General features: G+C 42.0%; 1 protein-coding gene across 2 annotated transcripts in view; it reads left to right on the top strand.

The window, feature by feature from the left end:
* LOC109857605 (LIM domain only protein 3-like) overlaps positions 1–12,973 on the top strand; it is a 54,519-nt gene extending 41,546 nt beyond the window's left edge. Inside the window, exons 2-5 of one of the 2 annotated variants that reach the window (XM_020434089.1) lie at positions 1,990–2,101; positions 2,570–2,833; positions 9,251–9,491; positions 9,746–12,973. In XM_020434089.1, the coding sequence (XP_020289678.1) occupies positions 2,013–2,101; positions 2,570–2,833; positions 9,251–9,491; positions 9,746–9,901 (750 nt within the window). In that variant the 5' untranslated portion in view covers positions 1,990–2,012 and the 3' untranslated portion in view covers positions 9,902–12,973. The remainder of the gene's footprint in view (positions 1–1,989; positions 2,102–2,569; positions 2,834–9,250; positions 9,492–9,745) is intronic. The other variant, XM_020434088.1, reaches the window with a different exon arrangement.
* The last annotated feature ends 14,133 nt before the right edge of the window (positions 12,974–27,106 follow it).

Raw genomic sequence — 27,106 nt, 5'->3', positions numbered from 1 at the left:
AAAACTAGATCCAGGGAAAAAAACGGAGCGTACGGGTCGTTTGACGAATCACGAGACGGCTCTTGGATATACACCGACGTGGGATCGTGGAGGCGCGCCGCGGGAGGGAGAGAGGGGAATGATGTTTTTTTCCTCGGCGGCGCCTCTTTAATTTGCCCTCCAATTAACGGACGGGGTCCTATTTGAAAAATACCTGCCACGAGGGCTGGCAATTATACTCCTTCCTTTTTTTTGCGTCACGAGCGCGTTATTAGCGCTATCCGTCCAGCTCTGCTTCCTCTCTCTCTCTTCCTTCATTCTCACATCCCTCTCGCTTTTCCTTCATCTCTCGTTTGCTCTTTCCACCGACTCTCGCACTCCCGTCTCGCGCCCGTCTCCTCCACCTCTCTCTCTCTCTCTCTCCTCGCTTTTCCTTCATCTCTCGTTTGCTCTTTCCACCGACTCTCGCACTCCCGTCTCGCGCCCGTCTCCTCCACCTCTCTCTCTCTCTCTCTCTCTTTCTCACCCATTTTGTCTTAGCGCATGTGTGCGAAAGTGGGCGAGCGTATCCGCGCAATTGTATGCGTTTTACGTGTATTGCGGAGCACGCGGGTGAAGTGATGCGGCCAAGAGGATGAAGAAGGGGAGAAACAAGAGAAGGAAAAGGACGGAGCGAGATAACGAGAGGCGAGAGAGACAGAGAGAAAAGGGGTTCGGTGGTGAGTAGTAGCGAGAGAGAAAATTGGAACCGGGAGTGAAAGCGGGTTAGCGCGGGGAAGAAGAGGGAGGGTTTCGGTGCGCGGAGCTGCGCGGCGCGGTGGTGACTGCGGGCCGGAGTAAGAGAGGGGCCAGGGAGGAAAGGAGTGGCGTTTATAACTCGTGTGCCCGGGTCTCCCGGCTTTGAGAAGACCAATTAGCAGCATAAAGCTGCAGCTCGGCCCCGAGGCCGAGGATGTTTGTATGTAATAATGGATTGTTACTCAAAGTATCCGGCTAATTAATTAAGCCCCCGCCGCGCGTCCGCCTGTTCGTCGTCGTTTCTGAACGGTACGCGACGGCGGCGTTGATGCTGTTGGTGGCGGCGGCCCACTTCGCTCACCACCCCCGCTGTCACCTTCGCGCGCTAGTCTCTTACTCGCCAAGTGTTACGCAGATTGTCTCTCTCGGAAGAACGCAACTGCATTATTGCAAATGTCGCTTTTGGATTATGCACATAGTTCGAGTTCAATCGAATGCTATATAGCTCGTTTGTTATTTTTTTTTTTTTTTTTTTTTTAAAGGAATATATGGATGCAGTCTGCAAAGATTTTCTCTATTCAAGAGACAAAAAATAATTTAAGAAAAAGGATTTATTTTTCCGTAGAAATTCTGTTTAACATTTGATAAAAAGAATGAACGAAAGACACTGGATGTGTCAGTAGATAAAACGAACTTCATGCAAAGAGAGAGAGAGAGAGAGCGGAAGATTCCGCAGCAACCCGTCAGTGCTTATTGGAGTCTGGGCGCACGAGGACGAGCGCGGAGACGGTTCCAATTAGCTGCGCTAATTATTGCGTGCTGTCAGCCACTTACGACGCCGGAGACGCTTACAACTACTGAATACGCGTGTACGGCGTGCTAGCCGTCCGTGCAGTAGTTGCCCCTTATAAACATGCGCGAATGTATATTATATGTTGTATATCTGAACAGGGTTGAGGTTCTCTCATTAACGGGAAATCAAATTTCGGCTTCCCGAAACATGACGCCGTGTGTAATTTCCTCGTCGTAAAACAAAGCTAAAGTACTGACGTAGTCAAATTTTACTTTGATCTTGTATCTATATATCGGATCTCATTGGCGGTGAAATTGGAGAAGTGTTGTGATTATTTTCAGTTGAATCTCACACATATTTCAATGTTAGAAAAATTGAGAAAAACAACATGATAATAATAATAATATATTCACTATTTTGCAACTGTGTGTTTAGGTGAATATATTTCTAACGTTTCGATATATTTTGAAATTTTTCAGACGGCGCCGTGGCCAAGATCACGATGACTATGGACGTGAGCAAATCCGAGACGAATAAAAATGGTTCGACGCAGCAGGAGTGCGCTGGCTGCGGGAAGACAATTACGGAGAGGTGAATGTCGACATCATCGTTTTCATTTATTTTTCATTATTTTTCTTGTTCATCCGTCATATATCTATTTTAAAATGCATCTACGCTTTCCAACAGAATGTTGAAGCGATAAGAGATATAAATATTTTTCAAAAAATAACTCATTGTTTTTATCGAAATGTTTGCGTTGTCTTTTCTAAAATAGATATATACATAGATGTTGTGAGATACAATTTCCTCTTATTGAAAAAAAAGAATAATAGAATAAATATTAATACTGTGAGAGACATATGCGCATAGTTTGAAGAAATAACTCGAAGTAAGTCAAGTTTTGTCACTTTCTATGATTCTTTGTGTTTTCTATGAAAACGCGCGCGCGCGCGCGCGTCACGTTATATCAAAATATTTATAAAATAATATATCGAGATAAAAGAGGAATTTCCAAGTCTTAACGGCCGGTAAGAACGAGAACTGCGGTCGGTTCTTCAGGTATCTCCTCAAGGCCTTGGACCTCTACTGGCACGAGGACTGTCTCAAATGCGGATGCTGCGACTGTAGGTTAGGAGAAGTCGGTTCTACCCTCTACACCAAAGCTAATCTTATCCTCTGTAAGAGGGACTACCTTAGGCTCTTCGGCAACACGGGATGTTGCGCGGCGTGCAACAAACAAATACCGGCGTTCGAAATGGTCATGAGGGCCAGAACGAACGTTTATCATCTCGATTGTTTCGCCTGTCAGCAATGCACCCATCGGTGAGTGATAATGATAATTTTTATTTATAGCAGATCTGTTGGTTTTACCAAACACATGTAATTTACATGATTTTCTTTTTATTTCAAACACGAGCGTTTGAAATTTAGGAAACGTTAAAACTAATCTAACGCGCGAGCAGATCTTTTATTCTGAAATTGACACACGAAGTAATTGAAGTATTCGTAATTTGTGCTATAAATTAAAATTATTCCAAAAGAAAACAAAATCGAGATTTATATAGTTTTATTCATCGTTAAAACAATTTGGTGATTTGTGTTTGAAAGTCATATTAAGAACCCCAAATCTGACGATGACTCGATAAATTAAGTCGAAACGTTTGGGAATTAATTACTTTATTCATTCAACCCGCTGCAAAACATCCAGCAACCTGTTCGGTATCGTCCCGCAATCCCGCGGATCAGAAAATCAAAATTGTTCAATTATTAAAAATTACCGTGCCACGTAAAAATCCTGGTTGAGAGACTTGAATCAGTAAATTACTGATCCCTCTTTCACATTTTCTCTTCTCTCTTGCCGTTCACGGCGATACATCTTCCCCCGCGTGGACACAGGAAGGAAGCAAGAAACGGCCACGGGGAAGAAACTGGTAGTCCGTGAGACACAAAGCCTGACGGAGGAAGGTTGCTTTACAGGTCAGCTGGGAAATCACCCTGCGCTTTCCTTGCCGTGACCTCTTCTTTCGCTCGTGTTGCTATTTTTCGACTTCTTCATCATGAAACCTCGCGGCTCGTCTTCGCGCGCGCTTCTCTGCGGGTCTTTCATTCACCAAAAAAAAAAAAAAAAAAAAATGCACAACATGCTATCCACTTATTTAATTTATACCGCAAAGCAATATTAACACAAAAGTACTGAGCAAGCAAGAGAACGAAAAGTGTGAAATAAAATTCGACGATAATAAATGAAAATAATCGGATTGGTAACCGGATTTTTTGTTTTTGTTTTTGCGGCCACAAATGATTTGTTACGAGAGTTGAGTGATGAGCTGACGGGAGATTAAGCGTGAGATTCCAATTTTAATGGTTTTTGAATTTTGCCTCTTTTAAGTTCCTTTTATATTCCAATACAAGTTTATAAGTTCCATAAGTTTCTTAGCAATATCCTCGGAGGACTTGCTCCGGGGGCGAGGATAAACGCCTTCTTCCTTTTCCATCCTTCTCTGTTCCGTCTTTCAAAATCGGTTACGTAATATCCAAGAGTAATATCGCTGACATTCTCGCATTCCGATCGAGATCATCTTCGCGGCGTTGAGATATATGTGTACCGTTGATTTTTACGATATCGTGAGATATAAATAAAAAAAACAAAAAAAAAAAAACGAAAAAAAAGAAAGAAATGAAAAAACAAACACAGAGTGAAGTAAAACCAACTGGCGTGGGGATTTCTATCGGGCGGGAGAGTCGCGTGCCGTCAACCAGTTTTTATTCTTTTTTGCGGTTGTTTTAATTATCCGGAGGCCACGGTATGACGTGTAAACAATATGTAGCAACGACGAGGCGGCGGCGGCGGCTCCTGTCGCGATTCAATAGCGGCAAACGTACAAACGAGAGCACAAAGCCGGCGAAGCGCGCACAATGCCGGCTTACGGACGAAGTGACTCGTTTTGGGGGTAACAACGTTCAGGAGAGCGCAGATAGCGAAGAGGGAGGGAGAGAGGGTGGCTGCTCTATCGGCGGAGAGTGGCAGCATGGGGGGGTATGATAGAAGAGCCGGAGGTGGAGGATGTAGTTGAAAGCCAATAGCAATGGTTTGTCCAGGCGTGCGGCAAACGTTGCGCAGCGTCTCAAACAATGTGAACAAAAGAGCATCAATTTTACGTTTTTATCGTCCGGCATTGTCTATCTTTGACAATGTTCCCGCTCGTACGACTCGATGGCGAAAACCGCCGGTGAAGAGGAGGCCAGAGGGATGGGTTTGATCGCGCGCAAAGGGTGGTAAAACACGTCGCACGTCAGGATCAAAAACGTATCCGCACGGAATACAGCCAAGGAGGATGGGGGAGAAAGAGTCCTTTGGCGAAGAAACGCGTGACGTTTAAAGACGCGAGTAAAGAATCGCCGACGTCGTGACTGGGAAACGAATATAGCGAAGAATTGACTTGAAGTAAATTGAGACAGCTGCACTCAGTTCGGCCCATTACATTTGTTTACAACAATCGCGTTTGCGTGTCGCGGATGATGCACGAGCGCAATTATGAAGCGCGCGGGGCAAACGCGCGAGCGCGCGGATAAAATATGCCCGATGCGGAATATTCGGCGCGCGAATGTTCCCTGCGCTTCCCGTGTGCGATCGCGTCGCTAAAAAGCAGGTAGGTAAATTTGAAGAGGGCAATTACTCGTAGCGCTGTGCGCGCGTCCTGTAACGAGACGACTTAGAGTTTGCAATTAAACAGCAACAATTACACGGGGTAACTTTAGACTGTAATAACACAGAATAAAGGGTTGCCGGTGGCGGCGACTAGGCTCCCACCCTCCTGGTTAGAGGATGATTTACCGATGCAATTAGCTCTCTCTCTCTCTTTCTCTCTTGCTCGCTAGGTCGCTCGCTTACCTCGTCTCTTTCTCTCTTTCCCACTCGCGCATCCCCGATGAATTTACACGTATACAAACACACATTCGCGTAAGCGTCTCAATGTGAGAGCGCGGGCATCGCGCGTATCTGCTCCCCTCGATTTCTTTGCTTGCGCTGCTCCCGTCGAATCCGGTCAAACATAATGACTACTCGATTAAACTTTTGCCCTTGCAACTTGGATTTCTGGATATCTCGCGTCAGAACGAAATTACCAACGCGAAAGTTTTTATTCGGAAATAATTTTGTTTGTTTCCAAGTTGCTTACAAAACTCTTATAAGAGTACAATAATTTATAAGAATAAAAAGCAGAAAGTTGGACAAACTTACTGTAAATCATTATTAAGATGAAAGTGTTTTGCAAATTTATTTACATATGTATGTAAAATAATAATTCAATGTTTGTAATATAAGTTGAAAACACACGGGAGGAGAGCAACCAATTGCTATCGTTATCTCATATGTATTACGCTACTATATTTTATTTTATAACAATATCGCAGAGTGTGATTATATTCATTTCTCTTCGCGTATTTTTTTTTTCTGTAATACAGACTCGACACTTGGCCCGCAATTTCCGCGATTCACGCCGCGGTGCGTCGAATCAAGATTTTATCTGAGAAACTGGAGTTACCGGAGTGATGCACACGGCGGAGCCGTTGAAACTTTAATGCGCCGAAGCTCGCGCAGAGACGGTATTACTCTTTGAGGGCTATGGCCACGTCGACGGAGCGGTCCGTAAAGTGCCTCTCTAACGGGGTCACGCATTGCCACCAGTGGTATCATTTATTGAATCGCGTCGGCTCCTTTTCGTCTTTGCACCTTGTCGACCGTATGTCGTTGTCCTCACGCTCGGTTTCGCTTCCTCCTACCGGTATCGTCCGGTGCCTTTCCTCGATCTCCTCTCCCCATTGTCGTCCTACAGTTCACGTTAAAGATTCAACCGAGTTATCTGAGCACCACACCCAGATTGAAATTTTCTATGTAGACCCGAGAGTCGTTCTCACGACTTCATTCTACTTGAACCATCTTTCGCGAGACCGAAACATCTTCTTTCATTCATACCGGTCGAAGTGATGTTTTTCTCGAATATCTCGATCAAAGGTCGTCGCAATCGCAGCGACTTGATATTTTTAATATATTATATATAATATTTGAAGTAAACGTTGTTTCGGCCTAATTTCATCCAAGAGATTTTGTAATCGATAACGGAATGGCAAACTCAGCGACGACTTGCTGACGAGTACGCGAAGCTATACAATTTCCTGGTAATCTTGTGAATTCGAAACGGTGAAGAAATTGCCAGCTCATCGCAGGCTCCCGGGTGCCGTGAAACGTGTCAAAACGACCATAAACAACGTGATGTATCCCGGAGTGTGCGTGCGACGCGGGCGAAGAGGAGGGAAGGGGGGGAGGGAAAGGAGAGGGGCTGCAGCGGCAGGCACGTAATAAAAAGAAAATTGAATGGAAACACTTACGGAATTGCGCCAATTACGTAGGTGCGGGCGTGCTAGATGCGCTTGCTTGCTGTAATAAAGCGCTCGCACGGCGGTGGCGAATTTGTTCTCATTGCGATGTACGCGAGAAAGAGAGATAAATCAAATTTTAAACGTTTATGACTTGGTTCCGCGCGAACGTTACGCGGATGAGCTCCGATGCGATGGAAATTAAAACTTTGTAAAAGGGCCTTTTGCCCGGCACGATTTTAATATTTCGATTATAACGGTGGATAAAATACTTTCGCGTTTTAATGGGAAAAGAGAGACACCTTGTGTAAGCTGGTAAAAATGGCGGATATTTTCGAAAACATTTTAAGGTTCAGAAACAAAAAACGGGAGAGGGGGAGGGAACTGTAACTTTTTCAAAATTTACTTATACATTTTGCTCATTAGGTCGGTTTGCAAAAAGTTTTTTTTATAGTTTCCTGCTCTTTGAAATTCTTTAAATAAAATTGAATAAAAAATGATTTGTGTGACTGTTAGTCTCACACAAACAAATTTTTATACATAATTATATAAATAATTATTTTTTTATCATCTCTTCAATGTCAGGGTAGAGATAAATTTGACACTAGCTTTGACTCGAGAGAATAGAATTATACTTCTCACACTTAACATTCCTTAATGTCGTATAGAAAAGCAGGTCGCGAGAAGCGTCGTTCGGCAATGTAAAAAAAAAAAAAAAATGAATGTCGGATAGGCTAGGTGGAAAATTACAGGGGTCAGCGTGCGCGCCGATATCGTTTCGCGGCAGACATTTGCGCCGTTTTCGCGAGAAAGGATCGGGCTTTGCGCGGCATTATTCGCGCGCGCATAATGGAAGGTCCGCGAATGACTGCGCTCGTGCAACGCGATAATTCTATTGCCCGCGCAATTATGACAGTATCTGCCTCCAGCCAGACGGTCAAAAAAGGTATCCAAAGCGTTACAAGGATTATTTTCGTTTAAGCCGTGCGCATTGCCGTGGCGCCTGGCGGATATTAATTTTTTTTTTTTTTGTATCCCTTCCTGTCCGCTCTTTCCCACTCCTCTTTCCTCCCCCTTTCCTCTCTTCAAAGATTAATGGGAAATATGACTAACGGTGAGATATAAATGTGCTTTCGTCGATCATATCGCGCGTACATGTGATCAAGAGCTGTAAGAATATCAATAACAAGCTGTGTTTTAATTAATTCATTTAATTTGCGCTCGTTATAATCTTTATTTTTGTTATTCATTTTGTCTGTTGTGCGACACACAAAAGATTGAAACACATGTATTTGATTACGTATTGTTGGAGAGAAATAGAGAAATGAACTCCGTTGAGAACTTGAAAATCTTTGCAATATAAATGTGTAGTACAATTTTTAGGGAAACAACTAGATACGTGTCTTTTTCTTAAAATACTTTGACACACATTACACGCGCTCTGAAAAATTTACATAAAATAAAAAAAAGTCGCAAATTCATCTATTATGTAATTATATGTAATTAGTGCAAATTTACGTGCGAAGAAAACTCAGAGTGGATTTTTCTAAAAGTTAAGTAAAACGAAAGTGGAGAAACTGTTAAATGCGAGAAAGAGAGAGAGAGAAAGGAAGAAGAGTGAGAGAGAGGGATAGGTATCCGGGACTGGAGTGTGGCGTCATTTAGCAGACGACGCGTATAATGGGGGAAACGAGCGAAACCCGGTATAAGCCGCGCGCTTGCTGCCACACGGCCACGCGCAGCAACGCGATAATTCTATTTGCCGTGCGATTATGAGAGTATCTACCCCGAGCCAGACTCGGGCCGACGTGCTACTGCGCCGCGCCGCGCCGCGCCACGGCGCCGTACTCTCGTATTTCGTTCTCGTATTTCCTAACCGGGATCAAAGCGGATACGAGCGGCCGCTCGCGGACAGAGGCACGATAATAATTATTTGTTCGATGCGTTACGATATGCTCGTTATCCAGCGGAACTCCTTTTTCGTCTCCCCCACCTCTCTTTTGAATATTCTTTTCTTTCGCTGGCTTTTCGTCATCGATCAGATTTGGTACGACGGGAATATAATGTGGTATCACTTGTTAATCGTGATTTCTTTGAAGAATTTTTTTTTTTTTTTTGAGTCCTTTAAGAGCGACGAACCGGAGTCAAATCTCATGGTTAATGAACGAGACGAGAACAGTGAAAATAATTGGCGGTACTTTTTTTCTGAGACTTATAATGTAAAAAAAAAAAAAAAAAAACGGCTTTCAACTTTTCCTTCGATCTCCAGTCGGGGAACGAAACTCGATATAACTCGCGAAATGTCGAACGAATCGGACAGCACAGCCCCGATAGCCGACACAGCGTGCTTTTTTTTGCTTGCAGGTTTTGCGTGGGCGATCGGTTTTACTTGTGCGAGAATAAGATTCTCTGCGAGTACGACTACGAGGAGAGGCTAGCCTTTGCTAATATGGCGTTACAGTCACCCGCCTCATTGGCATACATCAAAAGGCAACTCCCTCCGACACCGACGCCCCCGGGTCAGAACATGCATCCGGGACACAATCCGCTCCAAGCTCATCAAGGTCTGGGGCAGTCGGTGGCCCAGCATAATCACGTGCCGAACGTAAGTGCGAAGGAATTGTATAGTTAGACCAATAAAACATAAAGTAAACAATTTGCGTGTAATGCGATTATGTGACAAAAACTTTTATTTAATAATAACGTAGAGGAAAATTTTGAATATTCGTACGTTCAACTTTTACCTTTCATTCCTTTTTTTCTACACAGTAAACTTGATAATATCGATTACGTGTTAGATTTTCGTGAGACTAACGTGAGAGTGACGTCTCACGTTTTGCCAACATTTTGTGACTTCAGGGTCAAATGTCAGGAGGAACGCCCACGGTGAACGGGACGGCTATAGGGGTGGGCGGACCAAGGGCGCCGGGTGACATGAACAACAACGGCTTGTCCGGTCCCGCTCTCGGACCTGTGAAACCAGCTCCGATGTCGATGCAGGCGCCGACCAGCTGAAACGAGGCTTCGCCGCCTCTGAAGAAGCTCAGGTGTCTCAGCGGTTATTAAAGACCGACGGGAGTTTTTCTCTTCGTTCGAAAGGGATGAAGGAAGTATACGTTGCATCTCCAAGGATGATAAGGTGAATTGAGTTGAAAAGAGTTGAGGGGTCGCCGAGAAGTCGCCAGATAGCACGGGGTGAAACAGAAGAACCAAGGGGACAGAACCTTAAACGGACAAATTCCAAAATTGGAATTCGAAACTACGAGGACAAAGTGACGGGGTTAATGGAATTACTGTGATCGTGGAAAAAATGAACAAATTTAATGGAAGATATGTTAATACACGTAGGACGCACGTGCGAGGTACATATACGAGCTTAAGCTCGACATACATTTTACCTACAGACATGGATATATAATACACACACACACACACACACACAGAATACACACAAGAACACCTCTCTCTCTCTCGGACAACACAAACGTTTGAATGACGTCGTAAAATTTCTCGAACGTCTTTCAGACGTCTCCTAGACTTTTGTGTTGCCTGGTATGATGATGATGCTGCATGTGCACGTGTGCGTCCTCGAGACACGTAAGAATAAATTAGACGATTCGTGTAAGATATAATTTCACAGAAGCAGAAAAAAAGCGCGAATGTTTGTGCGAAGATTTTGAGTGCGTGCGTGCGTGCGTGGGCGGGGCGGAGTCGCTTGTAAATAAATCTATGTCGTATTCGACTCCGCACGTGCGAAAGAGGATGAAACAATTTACCAGTATACGCAGATCCACCGAGACGACTCTTTATTCCACTCGTGATGCGGACGCCGTTGTCCGTCTGTAAAAAAGGACGCCGTTTTGAAAATACGAATTTCTTGTGAAGAGAACACGCGCGAGGGGTTCTGTAACACGTGCCATAATCCTGCGATCTCCCGGGTTTTTTTTTTTTTTTTTTAATCAAACCACCTCGCGCAACCACAAAAGAGAAAGAAAATAATTTTCCATATTTTGTATTTCGAAATTGGAAATCGAGAATCATAGCACATCGATTTTTCGAATTCGTCTGACACGTGAGATACAAAAGTACATTATTATTGATTTAAAGTTAATTTTCGTGGCTCTTCTAGTCTCGTAAAATTTTTGTTATTAAACATTAGGTCGCGCGCCAAGCGTGCGATCAGTTCGCGACAGCCGATACCAAAGAACAATTGAAGATTAGGTTAAGAACCCCTCAGAACGAGAGTGCGCCGTGGAGAAATTTAGTTTCAAACAAACCCGGCGCGTCACGTAAAATTATTTTTCTTAAACTTCATCCGGCGAATCTTCGCGGCGTTGACGATGGCGAATTATTGTTTTTGGGCTCTTAAACGCGCAAGAAATCTTAAGAGAACCGATTTGTTTGTTCGCAATGACATTTAAATAAAATATATTGGATTTTTTTCTGATAAGTTTGACGATTGAAAATTTGCGCTCTAGCACTGATAACGAAATGAAACAGACTCAAAACAGTTTACAAAATGGGGGCCTTTAAGCACCTTAATCCGCCACTGGCCGAGAGCCGCGCGAGCTTTCGCCGGAGCAGTGAGGGGCTTAGTCACTTAGCTTTAACGCTTTAATGCCAAAAATACAGGCGGCGCTTATCTGTACCAAACGCCAAACGGGGCATACATTCGTAATCGTACGAAGCAGGAAAAGGAAACCGATGGGAAACGTTGCTCTTTGCTGCGTTTGTTGCCGCGATGTTATTAACTTGGAGCTCGTAACGCTATTAACTGCGAGCAATTTCCCGCGACGCCGGAAATGCCGGTCTCTCTCATTCTCGCGTATGTCCGCGGACTTTCTCTCGTTCGCGGCCGGTTGTGCCGCCAGCTTGGTGGACTGAAAGCGACTGTAAAATATATCGCAGCTTTTAGCATCGAGCAGATATATACATTTCTCTTGTAGATAATTTCTTATAATTTTTCTACGTTACATAACTTTTATCATTTTATGCGCTAAACAGGATAAATAATCAAATAAACAATTGTGATTACGTAACTGATTTTTATGGCTTGAGACGAGACAGCAAATTGTTGTTCATTGACGTACATATATGTTTTTGCGAAATGTGAGAGAGAAAGTGTAACGGGAAATTAGTTTGCACACATATTGGACACACTTGTAAATCGAGCATCAGTGGATCGAAGCCAACGAGTGATCGTACGGCGTTAGTACAAAGATCCTGCGACGTATAGCGAAGAGAGAAGTCGGACGATAGAACAAGAGTACGAGCGAGAAAGAAACATTATCTCCCATATGTAGGAACAAAGAGAATAAAAAGTAAGAGACGGGAGACTCTTTCCCGTTTTTTATCTCCATCTGTATATAATACTATTTACCTAGAGGACTCTATTAATATATTTACGACCGTCTCCTCCCTTCCCCAGCGGGGAGCGCCCATTACTACCGAGAAAATATAACATTCTTATAAATACAATCTGGTGTATATTTCAAGAGTGTTTTTTTTCTTTTGTTTTATTTCCAGTCAAAGAACATCCACGCACACGTTGTCCTACGAGATCTTCGATATCCTGACAGATCCTACGCGCGTTTCGCATTCGGAACGTTTTCCCTACTCTTCTTCGCGTCCCCGTCGTTCTTCCCTCGCCCTCTCCCCTTCTCTTTCTCTCATCTCCGAACCGATTAACTCGTCTTAATCTTTCCATCGCGTTGAGGAGTCAAAAATTGAGGTAAGTCCCGGTGCGCGGTCGAAAATCGTCGATCGAGAACTACGATGATGAAAAAGAAGGACAGGAAAGAGACGGCTCACGTGGCATCCGAGCTAATACGAGAAGGGTGGAAACGCGATTTCCCTAATGCCCGCCAGCCTGCGGAGCCCGAATATTATTATGCGCGGTGAAGACTTTATAATAAGACGTGGAACTCCTTTAAAACTTGCGTATACGCGCCTCCGAAAACGCTGCATATACACATACACACACATTATGTATAAGTTCTACCACGTTGAGTTACGAGGTCGTTTTGCTTGATGGTTGTTTCAGTTTTGGAATCTGACTCTGCGCCGAATGACTGCGCAATTGATCGCGTTATACCATTACGATTGCAATTTTCAATAAAAACAAAACAAACAGAAGTTACGATGTGCTCTAATAAGATGCAGATGTTGTTAATTAATTGTTGTCAATTGCAGTTTGCGGCAACGTAATCTTCGCAAAGTTTGAAAAAAGTTGAAAATTACATTGCGTGTAACGCAATATTACAATGTGCCCATAACACGGTATTGATCTTTTCCAGGTAAAAGTCTCACTTCCTGTTTTGGTGAGCTCTACTGTTGCGATAAATTACGTGATGTAATTCGAAGATAGCGTTAAGCTCTGGTTGACTTTAATTAATTTTTACGGGAACGGCGCGCAAAAGTTGTTTTAATTCGCACTCCACGCTATTCATTGGTAAAAGATACGATCGAAAGTAATACCCACCTTTAATGCGTTCAGGCCGGAAGGGGTTTTAACAATTTCGGCTCGCTTCCGGTGCGTGCTCGGGCGAATTAATCCGGCGTCGCGCGAGTGGCCGCCGCGACTCGTCATCTCGACCCTCCGACCACCACACCACCACCACCACCATCAACGTCCACGTCCAGAGTCGCATTAATCACGTCGAAGGCAAGCAAGGGTGGTAGCGGGGACAAGCGGGGGATCTAGAAACGAAAGGGAGAACCCCTTAAAATAATCTGGCCTGAAATGAAATCAACCAAGGCAATTTCCAACCCCCCCACGTATCCGACGGCGATGTTAACAGCAGCGGTTTTATCCACCCGGCCGGTGGGCCCATCCTCCTCTTCCTCTTTCTCCTTCCCCTTCTCCCTCTCCCGCCCCCCTTTATCCCACCCCCGATTCTGTCGCAGTGCAACCGACAAATGACGACGCGGCGGCAACCCCCTTGCGGCGGCTCACGGAATTAAAGATCACGAGATAAGGGTGTCATCCTTCGCTATGCATTATGTGTTCGGCAAAAAGTTCGCCCCCGGGCCATCCGTTCCGCCGCCTTTACCTCTCCCCTCTCTCGCTCCATTTCTCTCTCGTCGCTCTTTTCGCTGCCCGTCTTCTTCTAACACGTGCTTGTTTCGCGGGAGTGGCAAACGCCGAGAAAAAGAGGGAGGAGGATGCAGAGGGAGGCCTCAATTAATCTACTTCGTCCATTTTTTACTGGTTCAAGGCATCTCTCGACTGGCGTTCCTCTCGTATCGACATTCCCGTACCAGGAACGTTTCGAGGACGATGTAGGTATAATGAAGAGGAATTACAAGTTTGTACACAGGTTTTTCTCATAAACTATTGCAGCTGAGAACCACCAAGGATTATATCGGTTATGACTCGCGAATTCTTTTACAACATCTTTTGTTTTTGCTGAATAAATAATTTTCACATCAACCCAAAAAATTACAATATACAAATTATTAATTAAGTAAACTCGACTAAAAATAAAAAAATATGCAATTATATGCACGAATTGTTACAACAATAAATAATGTATGTTAGAATATAAAATATATCATAAAACGCACCGTTTATATCAAGTTATAAAAATACACGATGGTTTTGCCTTGGTGCAATTAACAAGAAGATGAATTCCTTAACTGAAACTCATTAATGACAAGTCGTTAATTTCATTCGAAATGAAATTTCTCGCAGAATCGCGAGACAAACAAAGGAGTGGAATCGCTCTATGTCATCGGCGAAAATCGAATGCGAGAACCGTGTTCTGAAACATCCTGAAACAATCACACGGTCTAGTCGTTAGTGCGCCGTATACACACACACACACAGAGAGAGAGAGAGGGAGAGCCTTACGGCTTTTCTGCTGGCGCGGGAGCGTCGCCGTAGGGCCGCGCGTTATGTATAGGGTGTACCGAAGGAAATAACCGTCATCTGTATTCGCGATAACATCGTAATTGAATGCGGTTGACGGGGATTTGCGGTATACGACGGCCGACCGCCAACAAACGGCACCCTTCTACCGTACTCTCTTCTGCACTTCTTTCTCCACATTACACCCTTTTCTTTTCACTACACTGTACTGATGTTCCTTTTCTCTTTCTTTTTCTTCTCTTTTGATAGTTTTCTCTCTCTCTCTCTCTGCGTCTCTTTTCTTCAGAAATGAATTCAGAAAATGACGTCATGAACAATTGATCCTGTATGATTGAGAGTTAAATATTCAAAAATTATAGCGTATTTGTAATAAAAATTGATTTAGTTAACGAACAATAAGACCACTTTTAAATAAACTATTATTTATTTTTTTCACACGTAGTTATATGCGTACTAATCTCCTATCGCAATCTCCTCTCGTTTACTTTTTTCCATCTTTCTTTCTTGATCGTTCTTCATCTTCCTCGCGTTCTCTCACTTCACTCACTTTTTATCCACATCGGGAAATAGAACATTAATCACACATCACAAGACGCGAAAAATCCACTTCCTTAATATTTAGGATGTGTCGTGATATTGTCACGTGTATGCGTAACAGAAATGCGTAGGCACGTGGAACAATACGGGGGTGGTGAAGAGCGATACGAGAATAATATAGAGAGGAGAGAAAGCGAATTTTATGAAGGAAATTTCGGAAAGGAGAGATTCTTCCGAGATTATTTGGTCGCTATTCTCACTTCAAAGAACATATTCTGATCGAAGACACAAGGTGAGTGTTTTAATTTCGAAATTTAATCGTGCGGCGCGGTCGCGATTATGATTCCTAACGCGATACGTAGAAAAAAGATAGTGGAATACAAGTACGCGTATTTGAGAGCATTTTTCGCTCTTTCTCTCAAACGTATCTTCATCACACATCCGATTTCGTCTATCGATTTTCAGTTTTCCGTTAATTCTGCCGAGACGAGACCGAAAAAAGGGCGAACTGCGGGCATTGCCGCTATAATCAAACGGAGAAGAGCTTGTTTCGCGATTTGGAATCCTTGCATGCGGAATGCGCTGATGGGAAATACTTGTTACGTCGTGGCTACTGTCACGGTCGCTGATTGGCGCATGACCGTTGGATTCGCGCTTTATTAATGGCCGTCCGTCGTCGTCCTCCTTCTCTCTCGCGCTCCCTTATCCACCGCATCGGTTCTCCGGATCTGGATTTAACCGCGTGCGTCTCTACTCCCTCTTTTTATTCTATATCGTTATCTTTTTTTCTCTCTCATAAATACTAAATTGACTTACGCTGCCAAATTATTTACGAAGTTTCTCGCGCCCTAATTTCATTTACGTCGCTTCGTAGATGTAGATCGCGGACAAGATTTTATTTCGGGAGCACATCGCGCGCGGTGATCGATCGCCACACGCTACAACGATAACTTTCGACGCGATTCAATTCGCTTGTTTTGAACGATACCCATTCTGGCGAAAATAACGCAAAGAAATCTATATACAACCATTTCGAACGATCGATTAGCCGAACAGATATGTTAGTTTTCAAATATCGCGTCCATTTTATTATCAATATATCAGCTTATTATTGAGATTTTGAGACTAATGTGAACATTTGATAATTAGCCTAAATTATATTGCGCGGAACTATCGCGCAAGATGAAAATTGATAATACATCAAAGGGTTAATAAACGTGTTTATTATATATGTTTATGTCGATCATGGTTGAGCCGCGCTATAGTTAATCCATCGGTTCGTCCGGCACATCGTTCGGCATATATATGCGAACTTAGAACACAACGGGATATACGATGTAGAATAATGTGGAAATAATTGCTGCCCGCGCGCGCGCGCGCGCGCGAGAGAGAGAGAGAGAGACTGATTGAACGGTGTACATATTAAATCGTTGCATACTATTTCCTGATAATCAATGCAGCAACGATGCGTTTCTATGTTCGATATAATAGCATCGTTATACCGCGGTTACATAAATCAGTGATGAAGTCCGAGCTACAAGCTCGCTGCTTGTAATATTCCGTTTGCCGGATTTCCGCGAGCGCGCGCGTTTGTAGAAAATTATAATTACACGAGCGTCGATCGTAAGCCTATAAATGCATATTACAATTGTCAAACATTTTCGTCATATTACATTAGTCGCGACATATAGTCTTGTGTCTGTGACCTTTGTATGTGTAATAAAATTATTTTAGAAATAGATCCCTCCCCCATTTGAGTAAAAATTAAAATTGAAAATTTCGAACTTTATGAAAAATTCAGCACAAACAATTTCTGTTTTATATAAACAAGCGTAAAATAATTCTTCAAGTATGTAACAAATACAGATAAATGTGATATTTAAAAATTAAGTAAATAATTGACGAGATAAAATATAATTTATAATTAAAAATAATTCTCTTCGGTTCTATTTAATCCTCTTTTGCACACGCGATATCAATTTACATCAATTCTCTATATCGACTATATCGACTCTCGCATATTTAGATTTTATTTTATTAACTTTTCATTTTTAATAGATACCTACGCATATCAAAGAGCAAATCGAAATATGTTTGATTGAAGTCAAAGTGTTTTTATAAAATTACAAAAACGCATGTTGGTGGTTTCAATTCGAATGTGATAAACGAAGCACAGAAATAGCACGAACGGGGAAAACGACGGAGTTTAGTTGAGAAAATTAATTTTATCGTTCGTTTACACCTCGGAATAAGATAATCGTGTCGGTCGAATATAAGCAGAAACGTTAAGACTAACTTCCAAAAGCTCGAAGTCTCTCGTTTATCGCATTACCAATTACTATTCGCGAAGTAGAAGCTTTAGCGGAGCGAGAATAACCGTTCGGTGGCTGCTGCGGAGGATCTCGCGTGCGAGGAGGATGTGAGTCTCGCCGAGACAAACTAAGAATATTACCTTCGGGAATACGGACTAACGATCTAGCGATGCGTATTAATAGTCTCGACGGTGCTAACTGTCTCGCCACTTAAGCACCGAAGTCTGGCAGTCGAATATTTATGCAGCCTCGTAATGGGCTCTCGACGAAAGTTTCTCGAGAACGATCTTCAAGATTGAGCTGACATTATACATTCGGTAACGTATAAATACGTAGTTTTTTTTTTGGCTCTCGAACTAATGTAAAAGCTTTTTGCTTTTGATTCTTTGCTAGCTGTGTTTATGACCAAAAAAAAATAAGATCTATTTATTAAAGTTTTCTTCAGTTTTTTGTTGTCTTTTTACGCAAATACCAAGTTTGAATATTCTTCTCGCAAACGCGTTCAATAATACGAAAATAATACATAAAGTTTATGTTTTTACAATCGCGACGCAAAAATCATTTTCCCTTGTTCGCGCTATGGATTTTTATTGTCCGTAAGTAAGCGATAGTTCGCGTTCTTCGTTTTCCCTCGCGCGCTCATCCACATCCGTCTATCCGTTGCTGTTTCTCCTATCGCAATCCTGAGACCGGGAAGACCGTTCACGGATTTTACGAGGGAGTAGAGTCGAGTATCGGTGGGCAATTATCCGCGAAACAAACAGGTCCGCGAGGGAAAGTCTAACGACTGCCGGGGTCTTCCCGGCGATTACCTCAAAGCAAACCACCTAACAAGACATTGTTCCGAATAGCTTAGCCATTCCCTCTTCGCAGTCTCCGACGCGGTGGCTCTTTTCCACCCTCTCACCCACTACCGTGGAATCCTCGCCAGTTCCCTTCCTCTTCTTCGTGCGCGTGGAAAAGCCACCACATCTACCCAGGATAACCGAACCCAGCAGCAGTTAACAACCCCGGTCTAGCGACGGTCGTTAGCAACCGACGTTGCTCCTTCCGACCGACGAATCTTTACTCGCAACAATGGTCCCGAACTTAAATGTATGCGTATAATGCATTTTGTCGACAATGATGAAGTCGTAACCACGGCGAATTTCGCAATATCATGTCTGCGCGCAATTTTTATCAAGATCTGCAATATACAATTACACAATTACGATTTATTTAAGTTGCCTTTAACCGAAGGAACGTCTTCCTGGTGTAAGTACAATTATAAAATTATGAAATGTAGGTGTTTCTCAAATTTAATTTTTTAATTCTTATATATAATTCTTATATATATATATATATTGTGTGTGTGTTTTGCAAGACTTACACAAAATTGTAAATGTTGTAAAAAATGTGAGAAAAGAAAAAACTACGTATAAAATTTAATTTGTCAGAATTACTAGTATTGTTACTTACACTTTTTTCGGGGGGGAAAAAATATAAGAGTCTCTATTGGAAAATAAGAATAATACTCGGCACGCTCTGGCGAGAGACATTAATACTGTTTACGAAAGCTCTTATATCGGACTTGATAGAACGGATGCGCCGGAAAACGGAAATTTCCCACAAGAGGAGTACTCCTCGCTTTCTTGTCTACTCCTTTAAGAAGTCCCCGCCGCTATATACTCAAGCACGCATATATATGCGCGTTAGCGCCATTATCGCCATCCGCGATAAGGTCCCTCGGGGTGATAATATATTCCGGCAGACATCTCGGGAAAAAAATACAGATTAAGGCTCCTAAGCACGGATTTAACGCTTATTTATACTCCGCTAAGTACCGGCATTACCGCGTATTACGATCCAAATGGTCGCTCTCCAACTTTTTCACTGTCACCTGCTTCGAGATTTTTCTCGCGTTTTCCCGCTCTTTCTCATCGCCACCTCTTCGACCGACAAATTATATCGATTTGTTTTGTGGGTGTTTTTATTTCTCCGTTTTCTTATTGTTACTGTGTTACACACACACGCGCGCGCACACACACACACATCCACGCCCACATATATTGCAAACACATTGTTTACGAAGTGCACGTCGTAATTTTGCAAATTAGCAGCAGTGGTTAATTTTATTAATTACTTATAAATAATATACAGTAATCTGTAGTGAGAAATATATAAGAGTTCGTTATCTCGCTACTAAAATATCGTCTCTCTGAAACGTTCTCCGGTTATTGAGCTACGATCGCCTCGCATTCGAACGCACGTTTCGCTGTTTCTTGCAGTTCATGCCATTAACGGTCTTAGAATACCTCGTTTTCTTTGCCTTCTTCGAGGCGTGCGTATCCCTCTGGTGTGCGCCCAAGGGCTCTTAACTGACGATGGGCGATAAGAGCAAACGGCTTACGAGCCCGTCAGATCCGAAGCACCGTGATTCGGGTCGTGTCTATTCACTCGAGTCCTTTTCGCTTGCGTGGATTTTTCGCTCGCGACTTTTCCCCGACTGCTTTGAAACATTTGATTTTGATTACCGCGAAGCAGCGCGGCAGTAACGTCCGTTCTTTACGTCGAACTTGGAACCTGGTCTAGTCCAGGTGAAACTACGTATATATAGCACGTGCACGTGGCTCGAGTTTTGCAGTACTTTGTTACTGCGTCGTTAATTTTAACGTTCGCTACGTGCCGCCGCTTTCGCCAAGTTTTTCGCATCTGTGGCGGCAAGAGAAATGCTGTTCGCATTGTCAGTTCGGAAGAATAGGTGAACTATATAAAAAAAAAAAAAAACAAAAATAACAATTGTTTGTTATCTGTGTAATATCTGGTTTATTTTTTATATCAAAAATTCCACGTAGGTTTCGATAATGCGAACGTTTTTTTCTAAATATCCAACATTTTTGTTTGGAACATCTAAAGCGCGTGTTGACCACAATCCTCGTTACGTCTCAGTGTATCGATTGATCGAAACGCGACATCCTGTTGTATTATATGTTACTGCTATCTTGCGATTGTTTTATACAGATCGCGCGACGACGAAAGAGGCGGAATCCGGAGGGATATTTATTGCAACCAATGGAACGGAGTCTGAAATCGAATTGCCCGCACGTAATTATTCGGTCTCCTTAGCGTAATCGCGGTAAGATTATCGCCTATCTTGTGGCTCGATTTGTCGTCGTTAAAGGGAACGCTTTCATGTCACCCCGGGGAGCACGTTGGGTAAGGGACACATTATGGCTGGTAGGTCTCCGGAATTAGTAAGAGGCGAGACGATGGCGACTTGATTTCATCTATCATCGCGTCCCGCAAGCCATTCGCACTTTTCTGATTAACGAAACGTGAAACCTAACCTAATTTTTATGAACGCACAATAAAAAGTTTTTCATTTCTAAATGTGTATTATGCTCGCATTAAATACGTACGCATTATATCTGCACGAGAATTGAACAGAACTTGGTTCTTCACGAAGCAGATCGCATCGATTAACTCGGCCCATATATGTAGGCCTCCCGGTAGCGAGCCGATCAAGTCGTTACCGGTTGCTGTGTCAGGTCCGCCGAGTGAAGCAAAATGGACTTGAAGGGTTATGGTTAGCCATCCGCGGGGCTTATGGGCCGATCGCCACCGATGGAATCAGCGTTCTGCCACCATCCAACTCTGCTCATAATCAGTTTTAGATTAATTAAATTTTATGCTCGCTATCGTCGATAAACATTAAATTTAACGGGTCGGTCCTACCAAGCCGTTACGGCTCGTTTATACGACCCCCGTACGCGCTATGAGCGTTCACTCGAAACACCAATTGCTCGCCCCGGATACTTTGGTTGCATTTTTTACTTTATCACTGTGTCATAGTTACACAACAAAAAACAAAATCGAGTTTAGTAGGAGAACACGTTTTTTCGTGCGTTTCAAAACAGATTGCAGTTTTTTCGAACATGTGTGAAAAACCATGCACTTAATTAAAAATATTTTGTAAATATAGCGAGAGAGATTCTCTAATAAATTTTTATAATTTTTGAAAAAAAAATTATGACACGATGTTGAAATTAAACAATAAAACTAACGTTTTAACACGTAACATTGTAATGAAGATTTTAAGGGATATTGATTTTTGTTGATAAATTAATTGTTAAGAGATCCTAAAGTAGGTTTGTTTTATCGATAAAACTGAATTTTTGGTGCACACTAATCTTTTTTTGGCTATATAAATTGATAAATCTTTTTCTACATACGATAAGAGATCCGGGAGGTCCAAATTTATATAACAAAATGGAAAAAAAGTGTTTAAAAATTTTGTTATATAAATTCGGACTTTCCGGATCCCTTATTGTATGTAGTTTAATTTTAGAAAAGGATTTATCAATTCATACAGCCAAAACAAGAGTAGTGTGTACGCAAAAAAGTTTTATCGATAAGACAGACTCACTTTAGGATACCCTTAAAAGCTCTTAAAAGACAAAAGTCGAAAATATTGTTTACAAATTATTAGCGACGCAATCGTATCATGTGTCTCACTTTTGCGAATCCGTATGTATGGCACGGTAGACCATGCGCGCGAGTTTCGGGCAAACTGTTATATCCCGCAGCCGTGAACGCGAATCGTTCTTGCCGACCGGAAAACGGCGAACTCAGGACGCGGGGTGAATCTGGCGAAGGCGGTAATTAAATTAATTAGCTATCTCGAGGATGCAAGGATGTACCCGTGCCGACCGAGAAGGCGGCCGCTCTGCCTCTCGCTCGCTCGTTTTCTCTTTAACGGTCTTAATTATCAGCGACCCTTCTCCCGACGCTACCCCTTTCCGTTTCGTTCTCAGCTCGCGATCCGCCTCTCTCTCGCTCGCGAGTTCGTCCTCTCTCCGCGCGTTCCCGTCTCCGTCTCTTTCTTCCGGCTATTTATTAGGTTTTTACTTATGGCGCCGGTCGCACTGCAGTAGTCCGATCTGAACCAGCGCGCGATCGAATCTCGCCATTATCGCCAGCCTCTTCGACTGGACGAAACTTTTGCCGGTCGGCCGAACTGCGGGCGGGACGGAACAAACCGGGTTTTCGTGAAAGAAGCAAACTCTCTCTCTCTCTCAGAGTAATTAGAAGCGAAATTATATTCTGCCGCGTCCTGTTTCAGTTTATAAACAAGGACTCTTAAATGAAGTTTTCCGGGAGCTGGCCGCTTTAATGCCCGGTTTCCAATGTGTTCCCTGTGTGTCTCAATTCTAGAACTCCCGGCTGGTTCGCTTGCGCAAGTTCGGATTTTTAATCTTTTTTTTATTATCAATGTACACTAGAATTTTTAAACCCCAAAAGTAAACTTTTAAATGATGTATATGTAGTATCATTTTTTTAATATGTAAATTTTGTGTAAAGTTGTATTGTTTTGCGAGTAATTATTGTTTTACTAGTTTGTTTTCATAGCTATCATCCGTTCTTCACGTCGATCTAATTAGTGCCAGATTACTAACAGTGGCGCTTAATCATTTAATCGAGCTAATGGTTCTTCCGCAATGCCAGAAGATCGCGCACTCCTGTTTCCCGCTCTATTAATTCCGGCTTTGAGCTAACTCAGCTTTATTCCATCCGTCTATTCTAGAGAACGCAATTGCGAATAGCGCGGGACAACTTTGATTTATATACGCACACATGTATCAACATTATGCAAAAAAGTCAAATATATATTGTGATTTAACGAAGAATATTGTGGTTATATATATATAGTGATTTTTAAAATAAAATATATATGTTTTATGTATGTAATTACTCTTTTATGTATATATAATATTATACACGAGTTTTAATAAAACCTAACAAAATAAAAATAGACTTGTTACGGACATAACATCACTTACTAATTTATTTTTCGAAATCACTTCAAGACAAAATTTCGTAGAGGATTGGACAGTTTTTTTCCTGTGCTCATCAAAAGCATTATATTACATATTCACACACAATGTTGAGAAGAAACCGCCTAACGACGCACATTCATAACCGATCTCTCGGCTCTTATCGGGTACGTACATGTCTACGACACTCCCAGGGGCACCCTATTCCGATATGGCGCACTACCTTCGCCGCACGACTGCGAAATTAGCGCGAAGCTCCTGCACTCGGGAGCTTTCCTCGGAGAGCTCCAACTTCCTAAGCTCAAGACCCAAGTTTGGTCCCCCTCTGTCGATTCTCTCTCCCTCTCCCTCTTTCTCTCTCTCTCTCTCTCTCTCTCTCTCTCTCTCTCCTCTCTTCTCGCTCCTGCGCGGGCGAAGGGATAGGAACACGCGTTTTAGTTTTTAATGATTATTGCGCTCAGGCACGGCGCTCAGGTAGGCAGACATTACCCGCGCTCTCCCTCGCGCGCATTTGCATATCTTTCCACCCGTTAGGAATTGCCTCTGCCGGTTGCTTTCGTCCGCCCTGAGCAGGCTGCGTCTACCAACGCTTTCGCTTCAACTTTTAAGCCCTTTTCCTCCCCTCTTCCTCTTTTCTCTTTTACTCGTCTCTTATTCACTGGGTGCTCCGCAAAATCGCGCACTTGAATGCGATGTTTTGTTTTTGACGAATTTTTTAATCAAACTCGTTTCGATATTTCGAAAAATCATTCCCATCGTGCGCGTTTTTATTTTTGACGTTTTTTTAATTCGACATTTCTTTATGTATATAACGGAGTCATTAATTAGTCAATAATCAAGTTAGAAGCGCAGTTTCTTTTTTTGTCAGACATAAAATCCATGGAACACCTCGTATAAATCTTTATCTTTGTCTCTTATCTTTTACGCACGTACTTGTTGTTGGGAATCTTGAAAACATCGACGTTCTTCTTTCGGAACGCTACGAATGTTGCGACACTCGTGCTTTACGAACAACAACCGCGTCCGTAATTCCTCTCTCGCTCGAGGAGGAAAGTAGGGGTCTTCGAACCGCCCCCTTTGCCGCTACTTCCCCATTCCGCTTTCTTCCTTTAATGGCACTTGGTTTTCGAGTGCATTAATTAACGTTTTGTGTCAGGCACCCCTTAATTAGACTGCTTTTGAAAAAATCAGTCAGTGAGTCAGTGCGCTCCCGATGAGAGAAGAACCACTCCCTCAACGCCAGGGGTTGATGCTGCACAATTTCGTGTTCATTATCCGAGCGGGAGCTCGGAATGCTAATTTTGCATTAATAAGTTATGCGACTGTCGGATCAAGAATTCTTTTGCAAGAAAATTAAGAGAACTCTTTTCTCTTTGCAGAGTGTTACTATGTAAATGATACTATTATTCGGTGTCTGTTATTGATGAGGTTTTGGTGTAATATATTAGTTAAAAGATCACACACAAGCATTGCATAAGCATTAATCTAAAATCGATAAAATTTATTGAAAAATATAAAGTGTTTAAATGTTCGAAGAACGAGATGTAAAGATGTCTATTATGAGACATCTTTTTTTAAGGACTTATTAAATAATTTATTAAATATGTAATCTTAACTCTTGGTTTTATGTCAAACTTATGAGAAACATATTCGAGTTTTATCGCCAAAATTTAGCAATCGATAATAGCTATACTTTGTTTGTTTTTTTTTTTTTTTATCAAAAATGCCGATTTTACTGATTCAAAAAAAGAGTTCCTAATATGAAACACAAGAGGTTTTTTTTCTATAAGAATCTGTTAGCAAAACGACAGAACTATTGTCAATTCTCAACATATCGCTTAATAGTACGCTTTGGAACATTGAATTGTTTAGATGCTTTTGAATATTCCATTTCTTTGCTTCTTACTGCCTTAACAGCCTCTAATTGACTGTGATACCACGATTGTTTCTTCTTTACCTCTATCTGAAAGTATGATTACTAAAAACTTACTAATACATCAAATAAAGAACTTGACAGTTCCTGCATGTGTACATTTGAGTGAATTGAAAAGACAGTAAAGTTTATGACATATAAAAGTGTTAAATACATATTTTAAAGTTACAATGATTATTTTTTTTCTCCACGCGTGCGCGACAACTCCCTCGCAGACATCACGTCGCCTTCGGCAGTGAGCGACACTAACAAAAAAAGGTTTGATGTTTTTGTGTAAGTGATGTGTTAAAAATACGCAGTTATGAGTGTATAGACGTTTATATGAAATAGCTCGCTATTTCGTATTAGGCGATCATCTCACAATAAGCATCTTTACCACGTAGTAAAAATACTGAGCGAAATATCGCTACTTTCATCTTTTTGTCTTGTAAAATAATTGAATTATATAATTCACTGTTAATATTTTTTTATCACTGTTAATAATTTGGAAATTTAAAATTCCTAATTAATGTACAAGCGAGCTTTATTATTTGAAATTTTGCACATCTCTGCTGGCGATTGTCAAATGACAATCATCAGCGTGATATGATTCTACTCCTCACTTTTGCCGCTACTGTCAGAATCTATCGCATTATTACCGCGAACACTTTCTTTTCTCGTTTACGCGCCATTAAATGCTGTTTCTCCACGGCGGCGCGATTTTCATAGTTTGCAAATGTCGCGCGCGTTCCTTATCGCGCGTAAACGCGAAAGGTTCATAACCTTCCAGTATCGAGTCCCGCGCGAAGTCGGTGGTTTACACGTTATTTAGCAGACACTCCCCGGTGTAAATCGGCATCGGCGAAACTATTGACTTTGTTGTCGTATCGCACACGCGCAATTTTCGTCTTCTATTTCCGTCTCTGTTTTCCCGAAGTTTATTTTCCATCTCTCTCTCTCTCTCTCTCTCTCTCTCTCTCTTCTCTCTCTCTCTCTTCTCTTCTCTCTCTCTCTTTCTCTCTCTCTCTCTCTCTCTCTCTCTCTATCACATCGTTTGTCGGTAAAAGAAAACGACTTCTTAAAATTATACCGGCAAATAACACGCGTTTAGCGGAGTCGATGCGCGAGACCATGGAAGGCTCGAATGCGCGACGACAATAGTTCGCCATTGCCGGGCAAATACTCCCTGTGTGAAGATGATATCTGTATTTCATTAACATTATTCTCGGCACCGCCGCTCCATGCAATGTCGCTTGATTCGCCACAATATCTATGAAGACGCAGCATCCAAGTTAGGATGGCCGAACTTTGAGAAATAAACGTAACCAACGCGTGCAGTTAAATTAGAAGGAAAGAGAAAGAGAGAGAAAGAGAGAGAGAGAGAGAGAGAGAGAGAGAGAGAGAGAGACAGAGATACCACAAAAAAAGAAAATTCTTAAATTAAGTGTAGGAAAGAGTTGCCGAAATCGTACTTAACAATTTGATATATTTATATTTATATTTTTTGTGTGAAACTAATTTATATACAAATTATTATCGAGAATTGTAGCTTGATCTTTTAGGCTAATGATTTAATTATTTTAAATTATTTTAAATTATTTTAAAATGCTCATACAATGAAACATTCATTGTATAAACTCTGCAATAACTTACTTTTATAAAAATATGAGCACATAAAATAGAATAGAAAATACAGTGTTTTTAATTATTATATTCATATTATATATATATATATATCTCTCTCTCACTCTCTTTTCAGAACTATTATCAATAATA

The sequence above is a fragment of the Pseudomyrmex gracilis genome, unplaced genomic scaffold, assembly GCF_002006095.1.
Source record: "Pseudomyrmex gracilis isolate BER0280 unplaced genomic scaffold, ASM200609v1 scaffold_166, whole genome shotgun sequence".
Taxonomy (NCBI): domain Eukaryota; kingdom Metazoa; phylum Arthropoda; class Insecta; order Hymenoptera; family Formicidae; genus Pseudomyrmex; species Pseudomyrmex gracilis.
This window is presented reverse-complemented; position numbering and strand designations above follow the sequence as displayed.